Source organism: Mandrillus leucophaeus, unplaced genomic scaffold (genome assembly GCF_000951045.1).
Source record: "Mandrillus leucophaeus isolate KB7577 unplaced genomic scaffold, Mleu.le_1.0 Scaffold1164, whole genome shotgun sequence".
Classification (NCBI taxonomy): Eukaryota; Metazoa; Chordata; class Mammalia; order Primates; family Cercopithecidae; genus Mandrillus; species Mandrillus leucophaeus.
In genome coordinates, this window is record NW_012099921.1 from 304,963 (window position 1) to 321,093 (window position 16,131).

The 16,131-nt window shown below is 45.1% G+C and overlaps 1 protein-coding gene across 2 annotated transcripts in view; it reads left to right on the plus strand.

Annotated features, from left to right (window-relative positions):
• ZNF592 (zinc finger protein 592) overlaps nt 1-16,131 on the plus strand; it is a 60,389-nt gene that overhangs the window by 26,274 nt on the left and 17,984 nt on the right. Inside the window, exons 2-3 of one of the 2 annotated variants that reach the window (XM_011999321.1) lie at nt 4,261-4,390; nt 8,687-10,925. In XM_011999321.1, coding sequence (XP_011854711.1) covers nt 8,706-10,925 — 2,220 coding nt within the window. In that variant the 5' untranslated portion in view covers nt 4,261-4,390; nt 8,687-8,705. The remainder of the gene's footprint in view (nt 1-4,260; nt 4,391-8,686; nt 10,926-16,131) is intronic. The other variant, XM_011999331.1, reaches the window with a different exon arrangement.

Genomic DNA, 16,131 nt, shown 5'->3' on the forward strand with positions numbered 1-16,131 from the left:
TTCCCTTCGCTGCCACCCATGAGAGCGGTGTCTCAATGATTAATGTTCCTGCTCGAGTTCAGGCAGAGGCTCTGCACATCTTGGGAGCAGCAGCTTACTCTTGAACTTGTTTGCTTGTTCTGACTTTCCCCTTGTCTGCTTCCATTCCTGGTATGACCTAGGGAGACCCTGTCTCTACAAAATTAAAAGATCTGGCCAGGCATGGTGGTCATGCCTGCAACCCCAACTACTCAGGAGCCTGAGGCGGGAGGATCACTTGAGCCCAGGAGGTGGAGGCTGAGGTGAGCTATGATCACACCATTGCACTCCAGCCTGGGCGACAGAGTGAGACAAACAAATAAATAAAAACTCTTAACATTTACAAGCAATAATGCAACACAGATGATACCAGTATTTAAGCCATCGTCAGTCATGTGAGGGAGCAGGGTTGAAAGTTCACCCACAGGTTGTAAAACATCCATCCATCCTTTCTTCCAGTCCTAATACAATGAACAATGGCAAATTCAAGAAAACTTGTGTTTTTTTTGTCTCACAGTTCAGTGTTCCTTAAATCATGCTGCCTTTCACTTTCATTTTATAAATCTACAACATTTTATTTGCTTCCTTGTCTTATTAAACAGAATATATTGACTAGAGATCAAATTTTTCTTAATGCATTTTGGAGTGCCTCTGCCTCCTTAATGTCCTGTTACTGAACTTTTATTAATCTACTATTACTGAACTTAGCATTGCTGAGGTAACAGATAACAAAGTTTAATGTTACTTGAAATTTGAAGGCTTTGTTGCAGAGGGGGAAAAAGCTCATGGGTTCAGTGTTAAGTCCTTGTTCTTAGTTCCTCGGAACCTTTTTTATTTTTAGATTTCAATATATGAATGTTACTACATTTATATATTTTTGTACTTGTGATAATTCAGGATATTTTCTGACAATAGATAAAATCATCTTTTGTCCACATCTTTTATTTCTTTTTTTAACAAGTCACCACACACCAGGGGTTTAATTCTCCCAATAAAAAGGTCAGTTCAGAGAGGGGCCCTGCCTTGTCCCCATCCAGGGGTGAAGATCTACAGAGCACCCTGGGAATGTCCAAGCCCAGTACATATTTTATTTCAAACTTCAAAATACTGCCCTCCTCTCTCTAGTATTATGAGGTTTGATGAACAAACCTATAATTTAGTTATACTTTCCCCTTTCTCCTAAATTTTCATCTCTCCAGAAAAAAAAATAGAGCTCTAATTTTTAGGCTCTCATTAGAAAGCTGTTTCATTTACTTTATAACTTCAATCTCTGAGATTTCTCAGGACCTCTTCCAACTCTGGTATGTTTTTCTTGAGGTATAGGGAACCCAAACTGCACAGCACATGTAGCTACAGACCCAGAGTGGTTTTGAATAAGGGCAGGATCACAAGTTCTAATTTGCTTACAGTGTTCTTTCTGATAATGCCCAGCATTTTCTGGACCTTTTGTGATCAAACATGCAATGTGGTATCTTAAGGGAACAGTCTAAGCTGATTGAACAGTGTAGCTTAAAATCCATTATTCTAAAAGTATAATTGGTATTGCTTTTCCCTGAATGTTCCTTCACATTTGCCTTCACTGATGGTCACTTGCCTATTTATACAGCCTCATGAGAACCTGTCTTTTAATTTTGCGTTTTGATTAGGAACAGCTTTAAGGCCGTTTGCAAACTTGAAGATTTTACTTTACTGCTTCTACAAATATTTATTGAGTACCTAATGGGGAATCCAGTGATGGGTGAAATAGATAAGCCTCTTCCTTCATGAAACTTACATCCTAACATTCTTCTACTAGATTATTGGGTCCCAAAGCATTTATATAATTATGAAGACTTCCTTTTTAAAATAAATTTTTCATGAGTCATTATTCGGTAGTGGTGTGTCTAATGGCTGGTCCTTGAGAACACATATGTGGATGTGAAGCTGGGTTCCCTTACGGGTTGGAAACCACCATTCTAGGTAATTTATGAAAGCGTAAAGCTCTAGTCCAAAACTAGTCAATGGGTTAAAAACTCTACTGGTTGTATTTCCCCATGAATGAGAATTACATGAAGACATATATACGGATGCACACAGATAACATACCTTCACCCAAGTTTCATGGAAGTCAGTTGTTATTTTGTTCTGGTTTTTTTTTTTTTTTTTTTTTGGTGGGATCTTAGTATTTAAAGTCTGTAGAAATTTTGTCTACTAGTCTACTAGTTCTGCCATAATTATATATAATCATACTTTTTTTTTTTTTCTTTGAGACAGAGTCCTCACTCTGTTGCTTAGGCTGGAGTGCAATAATGCCATCTCAGCTCACTGTAACCTCTGCCTCCCAGGTTCAAGCAATTCTCCTGCCCCTAGTTGAGATTACAGGTGTGTGCCACCATGCCCGGCTAGGTTTTATATTTTTAGTAGAGACAGGATTTTGCCATGTTGGTCAGGCTGGTCTCGAACTCCTGACTTCAGGCGATCCACCCGCCTTGGCCTCCCAAAGTGCTGAGATTACAGGCATGAGCCACAGCACCTGGCCACTGTTTTCTTTTTCTTTTCCTAAGATAGGGTCTCGTTCTGCCACCTGGGCTGGAGTGCGGTGGCGCAGTATTGGCTTACTGCAACCTCTGCCTCCCAGGTTCAAGTGATTCTCCTGCCTCAGCCTCCTAAGCAGCTGAGACTACAGGCATCTGCCACCATAGCTGGCTAATTTTTGTGTTTTTGGTAGAGACAGGGTTTCACCATATTGGCCAGGCTGGTCTCGAGCTCCTGACCTCAAGGGATCCCCTGCCTCAACCTCCCAAAGTGCTGAATTACAGTCATGAGCCACCGTATCCAGCCAATCATACTGGGTTTTATTGTTGTTGTTGTTGTTTGAGACAGAGTCTTGCTCTGTTGCCCAGGCTGGAGTGCAGTGACGTGATCTTAGCTCATTGCAACCTCCACCTCCTGGATTCAAGAGGTTCTCCTGCATCAGCCTCCCAAGTAGCTGGGTTTACAGGTGGGTACCACCATTCCCAGCTAATTTTTGTATTTTTAGTAGAGGTGGGTTTCACTATGTTGGCCAGTCTGGTCTCCAACTGACCTCAGGTGATCTGCCCACCTCAGCCTCCCGAAGTGCTGGGATTACGGGCGTGAGCCACTGCGCCCAGCTGAATCATATTGTTTTTATACCCTCAAATAATTCCAACAGGGTGATTTGGCATGCTGAGGCCCTTTCAAAACTAAGATGCTCCTTACCCACATCTAGTTGATATGTTTACTTAAATGTTTGGTAAAATTTCCTGGGCAAACTAGTAGACCCTGTAATAAACAATAGGATTTATGTTCATCTTTAAAAAATATTTCCAGATATTCCCTAGGTAGAAACTTATTCTGAGAGATGGTATAGTCGTCAGTCTGCCAGTCTTGGAGTTGTTCTTTACCCCCAAGGGGGCTGTTCATATTGTTGCAAATTCCATTATCTCACCTTTGAGTGAAATTTACTCCCAGCCTCCAAACCAGTGATCCTGCCTTGCCTCTTGACTAGGCCACTCTAGATCACTCAGTGAGCTCACCAGGTCTGGATCTATCTAGCTTGTTCAGTGAGACATGGGGTCTCACTATGTTGCCTAGGCTGGTCTTGAACTCCTAGGCTCAAGCCATCATCTCACCTTGGCCTCCCACCAAAGTGCTAAAAATAATGAAGTTACGTAAGTAATGCAATTTGAAACAAATAGTTTGAATAATTTTAAAATGAAGATAAACAAAAGAGAAAATAATTTTATCTGTTGAGATACTATTTTTTTTTTTTTTGAAACGGAGTCTAGCTCTGTCGCCCAGACTGGAGTGCAGTGGCACGATCTTGGCTCACTGCAACCTCCGCCTCTGGGTTCACGCCATTCTCCTGCCTCAGCCTCCTGAGTAGCTGGGACTACAGGCACCTGCCACCACACGCCCAGCTAATTCTTTTGTATTTCTAGTAGACACAGGGTTTCACCGTGTTAGCCAGGATGGTCTTGATATCCTGACCTCGTGATCCGCCCACCTCGGCTTCCCAAAGTGCTGGGATTACAGGCATGAGCCACCACTCACAGCCGAGATACTTTTAACATTTGGAATATTCTTGTAACCTAACTCCATTCTGGAGTATTTTTTCTAGTCTGTCCATTTGTCTTTCCTCTTTTAATTGTGTGCTCATCACCCTCACTCATTTTTCTAATGGGTTGCTTATCTTTTATTTATTGCTTTGTAAGGGCTTTTTGTTTTTGTTTTTGTTTTAAGGAGCGGAGAGTTTGATAGGCAAGAAGGAAGGGAGAAGACAGAAGGAGGACGCTCCCCTGTACAGAGACAAAGGGAGGGGGGGCTCCAAAGCCGAAAACGGAGGTCCCCACCGGCCACGGATACTGGTCAGGTATATATGCAGAGGCTGGAGGAGGCGGTGTTTGATTTGCATAGGGCTCAGAGGATTGGTTTGACTAGTCATGTCATTCACGTAGAGAAAAAGCTGGCCCTCCCACCCTAGTCTTTTAATATACAAATGCATGATGCCATGACGTTCTACACACGTGAGGATATGTGGGGGTGGCCATGTTGCCAGGAACTTGCAGGGAAAGGGCAAGAAGGCTGCGGGAATCTCCATGTTTGGGTGGACCCAGTTTCTAATGGCCGACTTGCATATCAAAGGTTGCTGGCCTGGCTCTAAGAGCCCGGGCTTTACAAGAAACTTTTCCAGAGATGCTTTAAAACTTCCCAGTGACCCCTTTTCCTACAACACTCCCCCACTGTGGAGATGCCACACTAACTCTGTTAGGGGGTTTTGGGTGACGACTCTTTCTGGCTACTTCCTGCTGAAAAGGGACGTCAAATGGGGAACAGCAGCTAGGGCTCCTCCTGGGGTTGATCTAAGAGTCCTCAGAAGATGGCGTGTCCATGTGTGGTTCAGTTTGTAGCACCATTTGGAGTTTGATTGCAGTCTGATGATTGAATTTCCTTTCCTGGCCCATGCACCAAAATGATACGGCTCTGATGAGTGGAGGAACACTAGGGTTCTTGGTCCTCATGCCGGTTTAGAGAAAACGACACAGACACGACGTGGAGTGGTTTTAAGGAGTGGAGCATTTAATAGGCAAGAAGGAAGGGAGAAGACAGAAGGAAGAAACTCCCTTGTACAGAGACAGATGGAGGGGGCTCCAAAGCCGAAAGAGGAGGTCCCTCTATGAGGGCTTTTTATGTCTTAGTTAAGATATCAAGGATAATTATATGTTGCAAATATTCCTTTTGATTTGTTGTTTGCCTTTTAACTTTGTGCTGGCAGGTTTTTGGTAAATAGAACTTTTTTATTGGTTTTTTCTTTACAGTTTCTTCTTTTGCTTTATAACAGGGTACATTTTGATTAATTTCTATTTAAAAACAATGTGATGCTTTAGAGCAAGGTTCAAGTAAATATAAACATGTAGGTGCACGGTAGAGTACCTTATTCACAGTTATTGATTACTGCTGTTTTTGGTTTTTCTTACTGGGGCTAAATAGAAAACAGGATGTGATCTTTGGCTTTTAAAGGCTTTCAGCTTTGGCATTTAAAACATTTATTCTTCTTAAAAATAGAGAGAGTCTCACTGTGTTCCCCGGCTACTCTCAAACTCCTGGGCTCAAGTGATCCTCCTCCCTTGGCCTCCCAAAGTGCTAAGATTACAGGTGTGAGCTACTGTACCTGACCTAAAATCTCTATAAAAGTTTTTTTTCTGCTGCTAATATTGAGCTCTCACACCATTTACTAGCTCTGATTTTCCAGCAAAAGATACTCACTTTACTTCTGACCATTCTCAGTCAATCCCTGAGATTTCTCTATGAGGAGAGCTTTACTTCTGATGTAATCTTTCTCTGCTTCAAGCCTCTGCAACTTCATATTAGATAATAGCAAACTCCCAGCTAATCCTTATACACACAATCAACTTCTCCTCTTCTCCCACATGCTTTCTCCATCTCCTAAATGAGAGCTGGGAAATCTATTCTGCCCTTTCCCCTCAATCTTTTTTTTCGTAGACAGTTTTGTTTTGTTTTTTTGAGATGGAGTCTCGGTCTGTTGCCCAGGCTGGAGTGCAGTGGCAAGATCTCGACTCACTGCAACCTTCTCCTCCTGGGTTCAAGTGATTCTCCTGCTTCAGCCTCCCAGGTAGCTGGGACTACAGGCGTGTCCCAACTAATTTTTGTAGTTTTAGTAGAGACGAGATTTCACTGTGTTGGCCAGGCTGGTCTCGAACTCCTGACCTCAGGTGATCCACTTGCCTCGGCCTCCAAAAGTGCTGGGATTACAGGAGTAAGCCACTGTGCCTGGCCTTTCCTAGACATTTAAAAGAAAGAAAGAACAAAAAAGAAATAAAAAAGAAGCTTATAAAGCAAATATCATGCAGGTGTTTCCTTATAGTTATGATCACCCTGCATAGTAAGTCACTTGGTATTGAGTACCCACTGCTTTCAGTGACATCGGGTATGTTCCTCTTGTTTATGGGTTCCAACACCTCCTACTCCAAGAGACAAACATTTGTTCTGTTCAAAACTTTATATCTCATTCCAGTGGTGTATTCTGCCAACCCATGTTTAGATAATTGGTATTGCACTTTATTATTACCATAATTAGATATCTTCCCAATGGGAGGGAGTATAATTTTCATTTTCTGTGAGAACTCTTATGCAGGCAGATGTGTTTTGCTGGGAGTTGGGAGAGGGGCAAGAACCAAAGCTGGAAACCTGTTGATCCCATGGGGTGGTAAGAGATATACCTCTGCTATGCCACCTGCTGCCCTGTGGTTCTGAGTGGGTTTTTGTTGTTACTGTTGTTATTTTTCCCTTTAAAAATTATAAAAGCAGTCTATCAGCCCCCTAAAAAAGTTTTGAAAAACTAACCCAATAGTAATTCCACTACTCTGCACATAATCATTTTCATTTTTTTTTTAAATCTTTACTCAAATGCATGCATAATTTTACATTATTATAGTCTGACAACATTTTTGTATTAGTCTTTTTAAACTTGACATTATAAGTAATTGTCCTTGTTGCTATATAGATTTCATAATGAGAATTTTTAAAAATTAATTAATTAATTAATTTATTTAGAGATGGAGTCTCACTCTGTCGCCCAGGCTGGGGTGCAGTGGTGCAATCTTGACTCATGGCAACCTCTGCCTCCTGGGATCAAGTGATTCTCCTGCCTCAGCCTCCGGAGTAGCTGGGATTTCAGGCGCCCACCACCACACCTGGCTAATTTTTGTATTTTTAGTAGAGACAGGGTTTCACCATGGTGGCCAGGCTGGTCTTGAACTCCTGACCTCAAGCTATCTGCCTGCCTCAGCCTTCCAAAATGCTGAGATTACAGGCAAGAGCCACCACGCCCGGCCCATAATGAGAATTTTTAATGACTGCATTACAGCCTATTAAGTATTTTTTTTTTTTTTTTGGTCTTAAGACATTTAAATTATTTTTGTGTGTGTCACTCTCTTTTGTGCTTTTTAAATAATGCTGTAACATACCATTTTTGCATATAGTTTTTGAGAATTTTTGTTCTTAGGATAAATTTCTGGAAGTGGGGTTCCTGGACCTAACGTTTGCCGCTTTTCTGGTTCTGTGAAGCTACCATACTGCTTTCTAAAAGAATTGTGCCAGTCTGCATCCTGAAAGGTTTTCAACATAAGTGTGACATAAGAAACACGTAAGCCAGTAAAGGCCCTGGAATGCTGAAGCAGATCCAGGTTTTAAAGGGACATGGTGAGGTTTTTCTTCTCCCTCCAGCAGGTTTGAGCCAGCCAGTTTCATGTTTCATCTTAAGTGTGAGTTTTATGAGAATTTCCTAATGGAAGGTCTCTCTAGGGCCTTGTGTTTCCCATGTTGCAGTAGTTCTGTAGCTCTGCTTCCCCAGATCATGAAGGAACCAGGTGCATGAAGTTAAAATAGAATTATTATCTTATTCTTTGTATATTAAGTCAAAATAGAATTTAGGCTTCCCCCAAATTGTCAACTGACCAATTTGATAACTGTTGGTACTCTGCAAGTCACCTTGCTCCTCAGGTTTAGTGGAGGAGCATTTACCAACTGGTAACAGTTTTAGGGTGAAAAGGAATCAAGTGTGTCTGCTGAACAGAGAAAAAATACCTAGGGATGATGTAATTTTCTAGAGTTTATTAATAAGACAACACAAATAGCAAATCATTTTGGATTTGATTGAATTTATGCAGCAAAACCCCCCAAAGTTATATAAAGTTAGTGAGTAATTGCTAAGAGTAAATTAGCAGAAGAAGTTATAGCCAGGTTCTGTGTATTAATCAGTAGTTTTCTAAAGGCTGGAAGTGCTGAGTGGCTTTTTGCTAGTGCACATGATCATGGAGGGATGAGGTTCCCTGAGAAGCTGGGGGAGTATGGTAGGAGCATATTCTTTGTGGCTTTGTAACTAGCCATCAATTTCCAGGTACTGAGGTTTAAGATCATCCAAGCAGGCTTGTCGCTACATCTCACTACTCTTTCCATCTCTGCCCCTACCTCTCCAGCATTTTAGAAACCTGTTGGGGTAAAACTGAGGTGGGTGGCTTCCTGTCATAGTATGTGGGGTTTTGCGTGGGTGTCCTGGCTGTGTGTGCATTACTTTGATGGGTGTGTAGTGAAGATGGTCCAATGGGACCCTGGTGGTCACTGATTCTGTTCTCTGTTTCTGTTACAGCCCTTGCCAGCATCCAGCCATGGGGGATATGAAAACCCCAGATTTTGATGACCTTCTGGCTGCCTTTGACATCCCAGACCCCACCAGCCTTGATGCCAAGGAGGCCATCCAGACACCCAGTGAGGAGAATGAGAGTCCCCTCAAACCTCCAGGCATATGTATGGATGAAAGTGTGTCCTTGTCTCACTCAGGATCAGCCCCTGATGTGCCGGCCGTGAGTGTCATTGTCAAGAACACCAGCCGCCAGGAGTCGTTTGAAGCAGAGAAGGACCACATTACTCCCAGTCTCCTACACAATGGATTCCGGGGCTCAGATCTGCCTCCAGATCCCCACAACTGTGGGAAATTTGATTCTACTTTTATGAATGGAGACAGTGCCAGGAGTTTCCCTGGCAAACTGGAGCCTCCCAAGTCAGAGCCATTACCCACCTTCAACCAGTTCAGTCCAATCTCCAGCCCAGAACCTGAGGATCCCATCAAAGATAACGGATTCGGGATAAAGCCCAAACACTCTGACAGTTATTTCCCACCCGCTCTTGGGTGCGGAGCTGCGGGGGGCCCAGTCCTGGAGGCTTTGGCTAAGTTTCCGGTTCCAGAGCTGCATATGTTTGATCATTTTTGTAAGAAAGAACCCAAGCCAGAACCCCTGCCCTTGGGGAGCCAGCAGGAACACGAGCGAGGTGGGCAGAACGCAGTGGAACCTCACAAGGATCCGGATGCCACTCAGTTCTTTGGGGAAGCTTTGGAGTTCAACAGCCATCCTAGCAACAGTGTCGGAGAGTCCAAGGGGCTTGCCCGGGAGCTTGGTACCTGCTCATCAGTACCCCCTAGGCAGCGTCTAAAGCCAGCTCATTCCAAGCTGTCCTCTTGTGTGGCAGCCTTGGTGGCCTTGCAGGCCAAAAGAGTGGCTAGTGTCACTAAGGAGGATCAGCCTGGCCACACAAAGGATCTCTCAGGGCCCGCTAAAGAGGGTTCTAAAGGTAGCCCCAAAATGCCCAAGTCACCAAAGAGTCCCCGGAGCCCTCTGGAGGCCACTAGAAAAAGTATCAAGCCATCAGACAGCCCTCGTAGCATCTGCAGTGACAGCAGCAGCAAAGGCTCACCGTCTGTGGCTGCCAGCTCCCCACCAGCAATTCCCAAAGTGAGAATCAAAACCATTAAGACATCATCAGGGGAAATCAAACGGACTGTCACAAGGATCCTGCCAGATCCTGATGATCCAAGTAAGTCCCCTGTTGGGTCACCTCTAGGGAGTGCCATTGCTGAGGCCCCAGGCGAGGTGCCAGGGGATGAGGTGCCTGTGGAAGAGCACTTTCCTGAGGCAGGCACAAATTCAGGGAGCCCCCAGGGGGCCAGGAAAGGGGACGAGAGCATGACAAAGGCCAGTGACTCTTCATCTCCCTGCTGCAGTTCTGGGCCCCAGGTCCCAAAGGGGGCTGCCCCAGGCTCGCAGACAGGCAAGAAGCAACAGAGCACAGCACTGCAGGCATCCACCCTGGCCCCTGCCAACCTCCTGCCCAAAGCCGTGCACTTGGCCAACCTGAACCTTGTCCCCCACAGTGTTGCTGCATCAGTGACAGCCAAGTCCTCAGTGCAAAGACGGAGCCAGCCACAGCTTACACAAATGTCGGTGCCCCTGGTCCACCAGGTGAAAAAGGCTGCTCCACTGATTGTAGAGGTCTTCAACAAGGTCCTCCATAGCTCCAACCCCGTGCCCCTCTACGCGCCAAATCTCAGCCCGCCTGCGGACAGCAGGATCCACGTGCCGGCCAGTGGGTACTGCTGCCTGGAGTGTGGAGACGCATTTGCCTTAGAGAAGAGCCTGAGCCAGCACTATGGCCGGCGGAGCGTCCACATTGAGGTACTGTGCACACTGTGCTCCAAGACGCTGCTCTTCTTCAACAAGTGCAGCCTGCTCCGGCATGCCCGTGACCACAAGAGCAAGGGGCTCGTCATGCAGTGTTCCCAGCTGCTGGTGAAGCCCATCTCTGCAGACCAAATGTTCGTGTCGGCCCCTGTGAACTCCACGGCACCAGCAGCCCCAGCCCCTTCATCGTCTCCCAAACATGGCCTCACTTCGGGCAGTGCCAGTCCTCCTCCTCCAGCCTTGCCACTCTACCCAGACCCTGTGAGGCTCATCCGGTACTCAATCAAGTGTCTTGAATGTCACAAGCAGATGCGGGACTACATGGTCCTGGCTGCACATTTCCAGAGGACAACAGAGGAGACAGAGGGGCTGGTAAGCAGACCCTCACTGTTATGGGTATCGGGCCCCTGGCTCACACAGGTTCCATGACTGGGCATGGAGAGGAAAGCTCATTGATATGGGGGCAGTGATGGAATCTTATGAGTCTTAGAAGAGGACGTCTGCCTGAATATTTAGTGCTTGGTGTTTGTTGGAAAAGGTGTCCTGCCCATTACTGAGGTGAGACCCTAAATTAGCAAGTGTATTTATGGACATGTCCCATTTCCATTTAGCTTTCCCTCAAAGGGTCTGTCAAGGCCCAGTGTCAGGCCGGAGATAGGTCTTTACTGCATGATCTCCCTCTGGTCTCTGGCAGGTGTCAGCACAGTCTTAGCATGTGACCAAGGAACTTGGGGACAGAGATAGGTGAGTCACCGCCCCTGCACCTCAGTCTGTTCTAAGAACTTTGTCTTTTTTTTTTCGCTTGAGACGGAGTCTCGCTCTGTCGCCCAGGCTGGAGTGCACTGGTGGGATCTCAGCTCACTGCAACCTCTGCCTCCGGGGTTCAAGAGATTCTGGTGCCTCAGCCTCCCCAAGTAGCTGGGACTACAGGCGTGCACCACCATGCCTAGCTAATGTTTATATTTTTGGTAGAGACAGGGTTTCACCATGTTGCCTAGGCTGTTCTTAAACTCCTGTCCTCAAGTGATCTGCCCACCTTGGCCTCCCAGAGTGCGGGGATTATAGGTGTGAGCCACTGTGCCCAGCCAAAGAACTGTGTCTTTAATAAGTTGTTCTGACCTGCAGTGACACAGCTGTTTTTGCAGTCCAGTGACATAGCTGTTTTTGCAGTCCTTTTGTGGAAACTGCAGTAGGGCCAATGGCAGGGCTGGGGTAGAAGGAAGGAGAGTGGACAGACATGTGGGGCCTGTGGCAGAGGTTTTTGGAGCCTCCTTTCAACTGCATTCTCACCACTCCAGGAAAGCAACTGTGTTTATCTGTTTGTTTTGATTCTTGGTTATGCTTGATGAGATTCATTAAAAAAAAAAAAAAAAGGCCTTCTGCACTGAGAATACCCTTTGGCGCCTTCTGTGTCTGTGTTATGTGTTAGTGGGTTCCCTGAAGAAGGAGGCCTCCAGAAGGTGGTTCTCTTCATGACACAGCCAAACCCACCCCTCATGGTGCTTCCCTAAGCTGATGCTCCAGAGGCCTGGTGGGAGGAAAGCAAAACAGCTCTTTTTGCTTCAGTTCAGCCAGGGGTCTGTGCATGTGTTGGTAGCTGATGAGCTTTGCATGTGTTCACCACTGTGCATGGGCTGGGGTCTGTGCCAACCAGGGGATGCCTGCAGAAGGGAGTCTCACCTTTAGGAGTTCACAGTGGCCTAGCAAGGGCAGTGGTCACCACCCAAACAGCTACAATATGTGGCCGACTGAGTGGGGTTAAACCAAGGTTGTAAACCTGATTGCATAGAGTGCTTCAGAGGGACTAATTCATGGTGACTCTATGCATGAGGAAGATGCTGCGTGGAGGTGACATTTAAGTTGGGCTTGCAAGGATGAGTTTGGAGGAGTAGGAGGGGCAAGGGTGTTCTGAGTATAGGGAGCAAAGGAGTATGAGAGAGCAGAGTGGGTTTGAAGAAGAGGAAATTGTTATGCATGAGGCTGGTCTTGGGAATATTAGGGTAGAGGTCAGAGGTTGAGTTTGGTGGACCTGTAGGGCTTCTCTGGAGGACTCAGCCCCCCAAAAGGGCCAGAAGGTTCTATAGGATCCCACTATGGCTTCTCATCTTCCCTGCTCTGTTTCAGTTTGCGTTTTTCTTCTGATGCGTCAGATGGGGTATGGTCACTCTGGGTCTCTTCCCCTGGGGCTTCAGTGTTCTTGCTGCCCCAGCATGGTTGAGTTGGGCCAGGTTTATTTTATCTGAGTCAAGAGGCCATGAGGACCCTTGGCAGTGGAGATCTGATGCCTGGGCCTGGGAGTTTTTCACACTGGTCCTTACGTATCTTCTTTTTTATTTCTTTCTTTTTTTTTTTTTTTTTTTTTTTTGGGTGAGACAGAGTCTTGCTTTGTCACCCAGGATGGAGTGCAGTGGTACGATCTTGGCCCACTGCAGCCTCTGCCTCCTAGGTTCAAGTGATTCTCCTGCCTCAGCCTCCCGAGTAGCTGGGACTACAGGTGTGCGCCATCATGCCTGGCTAATTTTTGTATTTTTAGTAGAGATGGAGTTTTGCCATGTTTGCCCAGGCTGGTCTTGAACTTCTGACCTCAAGTGATCCACCTGCCTTGGCTCCCCAAAGTGGTGGGATTACAGGCATGAGCCATCACACCGGGCCTCCTTGTGCATCTTCTAAAATTCGAGGAGGCAGAGGTCTGGGTGTAGGATCCCAGGCTGGCATGGCACATTTCTCATCTTACATCCTCTCTGTGTCATTCTGCCCTAGTGGGACCTGGAGAAGAGCACCAGCCGACAGGAAGGGAAGGAGTGCACAGAAGGCTATCAGGCCTCTCTCAGCCAGCTCCAAATCCCTCACAAAACCTCTTACCACTGGCTTCTGAGTCTCAGGGAAAGGGTGAACCCTGAGCTATGGGCTTAAAAACTAGGCTTGATGGCTGCTGGGCTTGAGTTTTCCACAGGACAGTACCTAGCTTCAGCCCACGTGTCCAGGGCAGGGGGTGGACAGATAGGTTGCGCTCGACACCACAGCAGGGATTGCGGGAACAGCATTGGTTTGAGCTTTCCATCTTCTTCCTGGGAGTCTGCCCTTGAATGGAGCATGCCTCCCTCTGCAGTGACCCAGGGAGTCTTTCATCCTTCCTCTTGCTTTCCAAGCTACGTTGGTGGGGCAGGATGTCAGCCAGATGGATATTGTCATTCCACCCAACACAATTAGTAACAATCCCTTAATATTACCTACTATATGTTCATATTCAGATTTTTCCAATTATGTCAAAAAATGTCTTTTTACAGTTGGGATTATTTTGAGTCAGGATCTGAACATGGGGCTACACATCACATTTGTTTATGTTTCATAAATAGCTCAATCTGGAACAGTACATCTTTCCACTCCATCCTAGTAGACACCCTCTTTTCATGCCATTGACTTGCTGAAGAAACTGGGTCATGTGTTCTGAACATTTTCCAGAACAATTCTGGGTTTAACTGATTGCTTCCTAAGTTTTCCAGAACTTTGAGTTTTGCTGATTACTTCCTCATGCAAGGAATTTTTTCCTCCATGTCCCATATTTTTTTCTGTAGACTAGAAGTTAGCAGTAAAGACTTGATTAGATTCAGGTCAGTTTTGATGGAGGGTGGGAGTGGAGGGTGCTGTGTTCTTCCTGTTTCATAACTTAAGGAGGCACAAAGTGCCTGATTGTCTCACTTTTAATGATGCTGAATTGATGAGAGTGAATTTAGGTGATAATATTCTGATCCCTTCAATGTAAAGCTCCCCACCTTTTACCTAATTATCCATCAGTAATCACTGTTTGAGTCTAATTTTATTGAGTTTCAAAGGATATTTTTCTAATTCTTTGTTTCTTTCGCATTTATTAGCTAGAGTTCTGTATAAAGTATCTTTTTTGCTTCCATGAGGGCTCTTTGGTTACTCTAAAATATAATTTATGTTGGAAAATGGGATAATTTGTTTCTTTTAATTAACAGTTCTCAGAGTTGTGAGTTGATACCCTGAAAATCTCAGTTGGTGTTCTAAGAGTCCCTCTTCTATTGTTTTAAAATTGTGGTAAAATACATATAACGTAAAATTTCCCATCACAATCATTTTGATGTGTACAGTTCCGTAGTGTTAATGTTAGGTATATTTACATTGTTGTGCAACCAGTCTCCAGAACTCTTCATGTTGCAAAACTGAAACCCTGTATTCATTTTAAAAAAGAAACAAACAAACACAAAAACAATTCCCCATTTATCTTCCTCCTCCTAAGCCCTGGCAACCACCCTTATGTTTTCTGTCTCTAGGAGTTTGACTGTTCTAGGATCTCATACAAATGGAATCACACAGCATTTGTCTTTTTGTGACTGGCTTTTCCATTTAGCATGTCCTCAAGGTTCGTCTATGTTGTAGCATGTCACAATCTCCTTCTTTTTTGGCTGGGCGCAGTGGCTCATGCCTGTAAGCCCAGCACTTCCTGGGTGGATGAGGTGGGTGGATCATTTGAGGTCAGAAGTTCAGGATCAGCCTGGCCAACATGGTAAAACCCTGTCTCTATTAAAAATACAAAACAAAAAACAAAAAAAAACTGGAAAACTAAAAAACAAAAATCAGCCAGGCTGTAGTGGTGCATGCCTGTAATCCCAGCAACTCGGGAGGCTGAGGCAGGAGAATTGCTTGAGCCTGGGAGGTGGAGGCTGTGGTGAGCCAAGATCGTGCCACTGCGCTTTAGTCTGGGTGACAGAGACCCTGTCTCAAAAAAAAAAAAAAATTCCCTTCTTGTTTTAAGGCTGAATAATATTCCATTGTGTGTATATAACACATTTTGTTTTTCCTTTCATCCATTGATGAATACTTGAGTTATTTCCACATCTTAGCTATTGTGAACAACGTTGCTGTGAACATGAGCATAAAAGTATCTATCTTTGAGACCTTGCTTTTAAGTCTTTTGGGTATACACTCAGAAGTGGCACTGCTGGGTCATATGGTACTTCTGTGTTTAATTTTCTGAGATACCACTGTACTATTTTCCACAGTAGATGCACCATTTTATATTCCCACCAACAGTGCCCAAGTGTTCCAGTTTCTCCATATCCTCTCCAGCACTTATTTTGTGTTCTTTCAAACAGTAGCTATCCTAGTATTTTTGAGGTGACCTCCTCTATTAGTTTTATGTTGTAGTGGCTCATTGTTTTTATATATTCAGTGTATTTACATATTCAGTCATTCTTTTTAATGCTCATGTTATCCTATCTTTGGTCAGTGGCAGCCCCTTCGAGCTGGCTTCTATATCCCTTTAGGCAACTCCTTTGACCCCACATCAGTGTCTCCCTCTGTGAGTAGGACAGGTGTCACCTTTACTAAGAAGTTAAGAAGGGCCTCTCCAGCCTGCAGGCACCAGCTAAGTCTTTTACTTTTTCCCTCTGGGCTGGCTGCTTGTCAGAGCTCTGCCCATCAGAGCTCAAGGAGTCTGGTTGTAGGACTTGTACTTCCCCCGGTTTTCTCCTGGGGCTGAGAACAAAGGAGCCACTACCTAATCTGACCTTGTCTGTGGGTATATTTGCTTAGCTGTGGCTCAGGGAACCCCTGC